Source organism: Nanorana parkeri, unplaced genomic scaffold, assembly GCF_000935625.1.
Source record: "Nanorana parkeri isolate BGI_ZX_2015 unplaced genomic scaffold, ASM93562v1 scaffold1946, whole genome shotgun sequence".
NCBI classification, from domain to species: domain Eukaryota; kingdom Metazoa; phylum Chordata; class Amphibia; order Anura; family Dicroglossidae; genus Nanorana; species Nanorana parkeri.
This window is the reverse complement of record NW_017308214.1, coordinates 147,335-157,295: the sequence shown is the minus strand read 5'-3', so window position 1 is coordinate 157,295 and position 9,961 is coordinate 147,335. Positions and strand designations below refer to the sequence as shown.

The 9,961-nt window shown below is 46.8% G+C and overlaps 1 protein-coding gene across 1 annotated transcript in view; it reads left to right on the top strand.

Moving 5' to 3' along the window:
* The window catches only part of KIF4A (kinesin family member 4A), a 39,901-nt gene extending 34,735 nt beyond the window's left edge, over positions 1 to 5,166 (top strand). Inside the window, exons 25-30 of the mRNA XM_018572138.1 lie at positions 134 to 211; positions 1,353 to 1,460; positions 1,545 to 1,700; positions 3,076 to 3,192; positions 4,057 to 4,179; positions 4,969 to 5,166. Coding sequence (XP_018427640.1) covers positions 134 to 211; positions 1,353 to 1,460; positions 1,545 to 1,700; positions 3,076 to 3,192; positions 4,057 to 4,179; positions 4,969 to 5,166 — 780 coding nt within the window. The remainder of the gene's footprint in view (positions 1 to 133; positions 212 to 1,352; positions 1,461 to 1,544; positions 1,701 to 3,075; positions 3,193 to 4,056; positions 4,180 to 4,968) is intronic.
* The last annotated feature ends 4,795 nt before the right edge of the window (positions 5,167 to 9,961 follow it).

Here is a 9,961-nt window from a genome sequence, read left to right as displayed (position 1 = left end):
ATATATATATATAATTAAAAGTTGTTTTTTTTTAATTAAATATACACAACTGCATTTGCTTTTCATGTCTGCCTGGAGTTCAGCTGAAGCTTTGAAACGAGGGGTAATGTTAAATCTTGTTCTTTCTGTAAAGGATGAAGAAATTGAGAAGATGAGGGAGCTGTGTGAAAAGAACAATCAACTCATTCAAGAAAATGACTTGTATAAACAGGTGAGGGGAAGGATCTTCAGTACTCGGGTCATTGGAAGGAAAGGTCTTGGGGGTATTAGGTCAGTGGAAGGAACACATGCAGGGAGGATCTAATTCCTTGATAAGAGGACCTGTCCTGCTGTTGTGTCACTGCAGCTTAGTCCAGCCCACAGATGCACACGATTTCGGAATGATGAAAGTGAAGTAGTTTTGCCCGGCATTCTGCTTTAAAGGTACGTTCACCTTGCCTGATTTGAACAGACACCCTCCACACGCCAACCAAAACCACTCTACCCCTGTTGGAATACAAAGTGTTATTTATTACAATTCCTCCCCCACCTTCCTGCTGCTCAAATGACATAATCCCACGCCAGCCAGTGTAATGGGCTCCACAGTGCAAAACTTCACAGCCGGGTGGGATATGTAGCCTCCTCATGCTGGCACTGGTCAACCTGGCCATGTGACCCCTCTGATCAATGAGAATCAGCGGCTTCTGTGCAGAATAAAGAAGGCTCAGAAGAGGTTCTCATTGGTCAAATGGCCACACTGACCAGCGAATCCTCGCCATTGCCAGCATTATGATGCTACCCAGCCTCTTAGGTTTTGCAGTGATGTGTTGAAGCGCGAGACCCGTTGTACTCCTGCCACCCAGTGTTACCTGAGCAGGTAAGTGCAGGAGGGACCCGGGTGTTGGGGAGGCTGTTTGAGTACATGTTTGTTTTGTGAAAAGGTGACCTTATCCTCTTTCTAGCTATATGCTCTATACTTATAAAGTCAGACAGGGGTGTCCCGAGGCTGGGTGACACCCGGAGTGGTTACCGAATGTCACCCCGCTGTGAAGTCATCGCGCATGTGTGGTGATGGACGCCGGCAGAGAGGGGACAGTCACCTGGCAGGATACCTTCTCTTTCCTGGTACTGTCTGACTTTTCAGAGGGGGGGTGACACCAAAATGACCTGTCATTTTGGTATCACCCCTCCAATGGTGTCACCAGGGTGCCAGCCGCACCCCCTTGTGACGCCACTGAGGTCAGACTATCTGGGTTTACAAACTCCTCTTACTACTTGTTAAAAATCTAAATAAAATGTGCTTCTAGCTGGGTCTGTCACCTTTTTTATTGTACAGTACATCCAATATTGCCATGTGCTTTATTCCTGTACAGAAACTGGCACTTCTTCAGGTTGCAAGTGGAAAGAAGATGTACAGTCCCCTAAAAGAGAAATTCCTGACGAACTCCCCGGACTCTCCCTTTGATTTCGTTCCTCCCAAGGTAACTTATACCAGAGCCATGTTTTTTATTTTAGTCACGCCTGTGAACGTAGGAGACTTGTACTAATGACTTGTCTTCTCTCAGCCCAAAAATCTGCGCCGCACCACAGCCAGAGCACCCACGTTGATGCTGGAGGACTTGTTATCTGAATCGGACGAGTCTGGAAACGAAGATGAAACGCGCGACAAAAACTGGGTACCGGGTCAGAATGTTAAACCGTCGAGGAAACAGACGAGTGGGGTGAGCCTCAGGAAATGGTCACTTCCTTCCTTTTTTATCCGTAATTAAAATGTGCGACCCGGAATTTCTTAAAGAATGAGGACACATTAAAACAAAGTGCATTTATCCTTTTTTTTAGGTCCCTTTTTAAGATGACATCACTGATCCCTCTATTTGCCAAGTTCTGACATCCTGGCCTCCATTTGTGGAGGATTTCTCCTGGCTGCACTTGTACAGTACGCCCCTACTGACTTCTATGGGGCTTGACTCCCAGCTGAGAGGTTGGCAGAGTAGGCCCCATAGATATCAATGGGATATGTACTGCAGACATGGCCGGGAGGAGATGTCTGACAGAGTGTAAACAAACAGGAGGCCGGGCCCCTACTGACTTCTATGGGGCTTGTCTCCCAGGTGAGAGTTGGTGGTAGATGAGCCCCATAGATATCAATGGGTTATGTACTGCAGACATGGCCAGGAGGAGATATCTGACACAGGAGGTAAACAAACGGGAGGCTGGGCCATTCAGAACTTTGTAAGTGTGCGGAGTGGGAGGGATCAGTGATGTCATCTTAAAAGGACCAGAAAGATCAGTGCGCTGCATTTTAAAGTGACCTTGTCCTTTAACCCCTTCGTGACGGGAGACGTACAGTGTACGTCCCGTCACAAAGTGGCTATATGACTGGCCACGTACACTGTACGTGCCGAGTTATATTAGCCTCTGTAATGCTGGTAACTGCTGATTCTCAGCAGTTCCAGTCATTAATTAATGCCTCACTATTGAGACATTCATGAAATAGTTAAGCTTTTTTAAAAGCTTCTTTCTTTCATTAATGAAAGAATGAAGCCTTTACATTCAGAGACGGGTTCACTAAATAGCGATCCCGTATCTGACAGCTGAAGATAGCAGAGAGGTAGCAGTGACTCACCTCTCTGCTATTCGTTTTGACAGCTGGAGAGCCTGGCCTGATGTTAAATGATACATTTCAACCACTAGATACATTCCACTCAAGAGATACATTTTGTATCAGTTTTGATCGTCTAGGAACAATCAAAGACCTTTAGTGAGATCTGATTCTGACATGCTGTCAGCATCAGTCTCTAAAGTTATTATTAGCTGTTCCTAAGCTTGGAGCAGCCTGATAATAACTAAAAATTGTAAAAAGTTAATTTATTAAGCAGTCAGTGATTGGGGGCTCTTTTATGTTGTCCAGATGAATAACCAAAGTTTTTGCACCAATCCAAAGGAAAAGATTGGCTTCAGTCTGTGGGGCACAGGCCTCTGCTGGCATTCAGCACCCGATCTTTCATGAGGCTGACCCCATCCACGCCTTTGGAGCAGTGCACCTCATACTTGTGCCAACGTTCCTTACTTTTGCGCTGTTTCTTCTCTTCTCAGTGCTCATGTAAAGCTCGCTGCTCCACTAAAATGTGCCGCTGCAGGAAGAATAAGCAGAACTGTTCGGAAGACTGCAGCTGTGACACTTCCAAGTGTCGCAATATAGACCACTTCTCGGTGAGTCCAGGCATACCCTGACTGCTTGATTCACCCAAAGTTCCATCCATGCACAGTACAGCTCTCCGCACAACACCCTTGAAGTATTCATGTCTAGCACAGGGGTAGCCCTCCAGCTGTGGTGGAACTACAAATCCCGTGAGGCATTGTAAGATTCTCAGACATCTCTCCTGCAGAGAGAGGTGCATCATGGGATTTGTAGTTTCACCACAGCTGGAGGGCCGGATCTAGCAGATGTATACCACAGCGTTTGTTTTTTTTTTTTCTAGAGCCCCCTCCCTAGATAATGGCAAATTCCCTCAAAGTTGCTTGCTCCTTATTCCCCGGGGGCCTTTTCCCAAACTTCAAGTAGGGGTGAACAAGCCCTAAACGTCGTTCACGTGACCGCTCTTAGCGGGACTTCATGGCCCATCATCCTTGGGTCCAATAAAACCAAGCAGATGCATGGCCAGCATAGTATTCCAGCTCGTCTCTCCTCACACAGCTGCCGATCAATCTCTATGGGAGGAATGTTGAGCCATTCGTGAGGTTCGGAGCTGCTTGTGTTGGTGAATGGAGCATTGGGGCAGCTGCAGAGGCGGGGCGAGAGCTTGCAGGGCGCCGGAGCTACATTACAAATGGGAATAAAGGACGGGGACAATTCTGTCTTGTCTTCCACCGGCCATCTCTCTGCAAACACAGAAGTGTAGACGTGTATATATAAGACTGGATTTTGGGTTGTTTTTAATTGGAGGGTCTCGTAACTCTTAATGAACCAGCGAGTACTGGGGGTGCTTTGGCTGGATTTGGTACACAATGGCAGTATGGTGATGCTGAGAAGGGTTACGATGTCTTGTAATTTGGGGTATATCATTTTGTCTGCAGGATGACACTAATAGTGAGGATCCCTCCCAGGAGTCTGAGAACTCAGATAGAATGGACTCAATTGCAGATCCCACTACTGGAAGTTCATTCTTCTCCGAACCTTGTGTGATACCGACTAAAAAGGTAAGGCAGATGCCACGTGATGGCGTATAGACTATATGGCCTACAGTGTGGGGATATCGGACCGTTGCAGCCTCCAGTGTGGGGGCACCTTGGCCATCTCACCTGGGGGGCAACTTGGCCATCTCTGCCCGGGGGGAGGGGGTGGCACCTTGGCCATCACTTCTCATCCAGCATCAATATCCGACCTCACTGATGGTTACAGTTTCTCGCAGACCCTTAAAATTAATTATCCAATTATGCATTATGATAGTAACTTTAGATGTTCATTCTTATTTACAAACAAATACCTGCTGGTCCTGCCAGTTCCCCTTCCGTCCTGTATCATTCTGAACAATCCAATCATGGAAGCAGAGTGGTGCTGGCCCTAGTCAGTTTGCATCCTTCGGTTTGCTGACCAAAGCTACAGGACGCTGTGGCTATAGTCTGCTCTTCCTGGCACAACCTACATAGATAGACTGGGAATGTATTTGCTTGCTGACATAGGGCAATGGGGAGATGCCCCCTTCCCTGCTGCTCTGTGTACAGCCATTTTCATGGAGCAAAAGAGCTCTTTCCTGATGTGATCATGGCAGAAGCTGCCAATTGTAAGTCTTCACATCTCCCACTACCCTGTCCTTGAAGTTCTGGAACGGCATGTCCATGCCAGTTGGTACAGGTCTGATGGTCAGATGTCCATAGGTATGGGATACGTTTTATGGACAGCTGGGACAACTGGTAAAGACATGAAGTGAAGGGCGGAAATTGGCGCACAGCTTACAATGACCGATTCCATTCTTTTTACCCCGTTAGGTGCTCCGTGAAATAAGCGACATCGGCCAGATGTTCTCCATGAAGCTGCAGCGCAAACCGTCCATGGCTTCGGGAAATCCGCCGTCCGAGGAGCCTCAGGACAAGCAGACGTCGTTCCTGAAGAAGAAGAAGAAAGTTTTGTGTAACAGCAACGTCAGCTTCTTCTCTGGCTGCTCACCGATCATAGAAGACGAATAGCTCTCCTGGCCTCCCCATAGTCTTGCCTAATGCTAGAATGAAATATTAGTGTCCCTGTACTGGAAGGAAGATGAACTGCCAGTATTTAATTTGCATACCCCTTGAAGAGATCCCGTCCCTTGTTTTTATTCTAAAGATTTATATTAGTAGAGCGAGAATCGTACTCTAGATTTCCCGCCTGTCCTTTTTTAAAGAGGTTTTTATTTTAGGTAGGTAAACCTTCTTAATCTCTGATCCCCATCTCGCTGAATGCTCCCCGCTCCTCCTCTCTCGATGAGCGCAGGAGCTCACACGGAACTCTCCGGGTTAAACTGCCTGGGCTCTTTTTAATCAAATATTTATCAAGGACACAATGTCAAAAGTCAGCAAATCGGCACAGAAAGTGGAATGTGAGGCCCTCAAACACTTATGTCTCCTCTTGTATCTATGTTGTTCTCCTCTCTCTTGTATCTATGTTGTACAGTAGCAATTGTTTATAGGGAAACCTCAATAAAGTTTGTAGAAAAAACATTTCTGGTCCAATTTCTCCATCTTATGTTCTGGTGCAGGGTGTGGGCCTGCGCCGTTGGGAGGGGGGTTGGGGTAGCCTGCGCTAATGGCATATGATGGCCCCAAATCCTCAGACAAGCAATCCTCGCCATGCAGATGAGACCTCACTGAGGGTCACTTAGACAACTTGCATCCCTGATGCTTGGGTGCAAGAGGTGGTATGCCAAGGCTGCAAACTGGAGTCTGTTCCTTGCCCCCCTTTTTCCCACCTCCAACCTTCCTGTGTCATCCCGGACATTGGGAGACTTCATCAGATCCAAGGTGTCATTGTCCCAGTTCTTGTGCTCGTGGTGGAAAACTGCTTTTTTTTTCCTTGTTGACTGTTCATTTTTTTTTTCTCCTGTTGGTGGCAGTATAACCCAACAGTCTCCTGTGTCCCTCAATGTACTCATATTTTTCTTGTGAAGACAAATAGGATTTTCAGAATACATCAACCGTGGCCAAGCTTTGTAGTTTTGTCCAAGGACCGGTTTCCCATTTAACACTTCTTGTAGGTACAAATCTCGCCCTGGCAGATAGTTGAAGATTTGGTTGTCTGTCAAGCAGCCATTCCACACCCGCGCCCGAGGCTTGTGCGAGGCTATAAAACTGCTCCACGCAGTGTTATCATAGCTGGCTGTGTGACGCAACACCAATGCCATTTAAAAAAAAAAGCCTACAATAAAAGCTAATATTTCGGGTCCCAGACCTGAGTGCAACACGTGACCGCCAAAAACCTAGCCGACTGTTTCACAACTTCACCACCAGTCACCGTGAATAAAATGCTGACATGTTACAACATACAGAAACTGGATCGTTGTTCAGAGAAGCCCCAAGCTTTATCATTCAAAGCTGTCCATTGCCACTTGGTGACTTTGCCTAGGCTTAGATGTGATAAGTCTGCTGCAGGCAGGAGAAAGCATTTTTACCCAGTCTCTTCTCTGCCATGGATCAGTCTGCTGTAGGCAGGAGGAGGCATTTCCTCAATCTCCCCTCCCCCAGTGATCAGATGGTAAGGACTTGTGTTCATGGCATCAGTCTGAGATCGTTCAGAGCTCACTGACGAGAGCATTTGACCTGCTTCAAGCATATTCTTTTTTGCGTTCTCAGACTTGTATGGGAATGCAAACCCCTCACAGGCCCTGACTTTTTAGCCAGATGAGAGCCTGCAGCAAGGGTGATCAGAGGTGTATCTACTGCAAGACAAACTAGGTATTTTGCCTTGAGTGGCACCTACCAAAATCCACTGACGAGCTCAGCCTCCTCTCTCTCCGCCTCTGGCAGAAGTGATCTAACGTGCACCACTGGGGCTGATCTGTGTTAGACATTTTGTTAACCAGTTGACATCCGCGGTGTTAAACCCCCTTCCCATCCAGGCCATTTTTCAGTATTCAGCGCTGCGGTACTTTGACTGACATTTATTCCGTCATGCAGCGCTGTACTGAAATGAATTTTATACCCTTTTTTGGGGACAGATAGAGCTTTCTTTTGGTGGTATTTATTCACCACTGGGGGTTTTTTTTTTTTTACTATATTAAGGAAAAATTACCGAAATTTAAAAAAAAAAAAACAGTTTCCCCTATATTAAATGATAAAACATTTATTATTACCCAATTTTTTGGTAAAATATAAAAGATGGGGTCACGTCGGGTAAAAAGACACTAAACATGTCAAGCCTTAAAATTGCGTGCGCGCGCGAAACCTCAAAAAACGATAATACCCAAAATTGGCCATAGGCGACGCTTTAAAAGCTGTTACCGCTCATCAGTTTAGTGTTATCAGTGATTGATGGCCCTAAAATGATTGCTCTCACTGCGACGTTCGCGGCGATATGTAACATGTGTAGCGCAATTGTAATTTTTGCGCGCTGGGGCACCGGACGCGTATTTACGTTTATAGGCGCGTAAACGTGGGGGTGGGGGAGTTAAACATTTTGGGGGGGTTTTTTCCCCTTTTTTTATATGTGGCTTTTATTTTATTTTATTTTTTTATGTGTTACTTTTCTTTTTTTTTATTTATATTTTTTTTTTTGCACTTATTGTTATTGCTATTATATAGGGGGATAACAACCCCCTATATAATAGCAAAGGCACACTGACAGGTCCTCTTTATGGAGATATTAGGGGTCTCTAGGACCCCTAATATCACCTATGGACCCCAAAAGAAGCTGATAAAGCAGAGATCTGCTTTATCAGCTTCTTCTCTCTGGCTATAGGAGCCAGATGACTGACAGGTGAATGCGGAAGTGATGTAATACACATCACTTCTGCATTCACAGCCCGGACGGAGATCAGCAAGGAGCTGATCTCCCGTCCTCTTCCTCCTGACGCCCTCCGAGCCGGTCCCGGGCCGCAGATGGGGCAGTGGATCCCAGGATTCAAGGTGAGGGGTCGGGGGAATAAAAACCGGCGGCGCGGTGGAAACAAGCACATATAGCTATCGGCAGGCTATGGAGCCGCTGATCGCCTATATGTGAAACACCCGGTAACGGGTGTTTGCATTAGTTGGGTCTTTTCTGCCCATGCGTGCCTGCTAGGGGGCTCGCGCGAGCAGAAAAAAAATGCCGCCAATGCAGCAGTGCCGTCCGTCCGTTTTTTTACAATGGGCGGACGGCAAGTGGTTAATCAGGACCACCAGTATTTACATGACTGGCATCTCTAAACTGGTATGTCAGTCAGGGAAGTGAATGTTCACCCTGGATGATACCTGAACAAAGATGGTTCGGTTCTGGTGTAGATGTGTGAACTATACGTGAACATTGTAATGGAGAGTTGCTGATCTTTCTCTGCAAAATAATGATCCGTAAAGAAAGTAACAGTCCTGTGGACATTGATCGCTTCTTACACATCGTACAATGACACCTTGTCTACAGGTAATAGTCCTGTAGGGGTAGGAAGTTAACAAGCCGCAAAGAACGTCGAAGTGCTGAGATGGCCGGGACCACCCAAGAAGCAGCTTAGGCCAGAGGACCAAAGATGGTATCACCTAGACTTAGGAGCTGCCCCCTGGGATGGCGGTCCATCACCCCCCCATGGAAACCCAGAAAGGGAGAGAGCGGTGATCTTTGGTTTGCCCTGTGAAACCCAACTTCTACTGAGGTCCTCTCCATGACCAGTTGGAAGGGCCACTTAGAGGAGAGTGACGGGTCTATGGGAAGTAGACAACATAGTCGGGCCCTCCAAAAGAGACTGGCCCTAAAGCTGGTCAGCGGGGCTGAGGCGAGAGCTCTGTGCAGGCTACTCCACTTCCAAAGTGGATTGGACGTGCCTGATTTTGCAATGAGCTCATAAAGATGATCTGGTCAGGTGCCCACCAACTATTGGCTTCCAGACATTTTGGGATTTTCATCACAAGAGCCAAGTATTAGGGAGATAATGACCATGTTTGCATCTGTATTAAACGTAATCCGGCGTCATGTGACTGGTTTTGGCACGTTTAAGCAAACATTAATTGTTGGCATCTGCGATCTCGTGTTCAACCTCTCAGAGTTTCGTCTTCTCTGTATCGTCATTTTCAATAACTGCGGACAGATAACATCCGAGGTTCACAGCCAATAGAGACCTGAATGTCATTGTGTGCCGTTGCCTATGGACGTCGTCGTGCCATTGCTTGTTGACGTAGCGAAGGGTCTTGCCAATTCGTCATTTCATGTCCACGCATGTTTGCCGTGCTCCCAGTTGTGATTTGAAATTTGGCCATCTTGTTTCCTCCCTCGGGGGTTCTGTCACACTAAGAACACGTTCAAGCCTTTCTCGTTGATGGGAAATGTTCCCGCCTGTCAGAATCCATTATTTCACGCTCTGTCTGTCTTGTGGGGGTAAAGTTGGCTTTGCTGCATCTCATGTCTACTGACCATCCCAAGTTCACTTCGACTGTGTCCTTCACGATGCGTAATATGGGCCAACGCTAAGGCCGGATTTACACCTTTCCCTTTCTTCATGCATTTTATGTCTGTTGACCATCCCATTCACTTCAACTGTGTTCTTCACGATGCGTAATGTGGGTCAACGCTAAGGCCGGAATTACACCTTTCCGTGTCTTCATGCATTTTATGTCTGTTGTCCATCCCATTCACTTCAACTGTGTCCTTCACAATGCGTAATGTGTGCCAAAGCTAAGGCTGGATCTCCACCTTTCATGCGTTTGCCATCTTTACCTCCATCTATTTTGGGATCTACAGGAACCAGACCTGCACCAGTGGAGACCTGGAAGTGTCATCTCCAACCAAGCTAGGCATGTTGTAGGCCACTGTCCAGAGGAGGAGGTC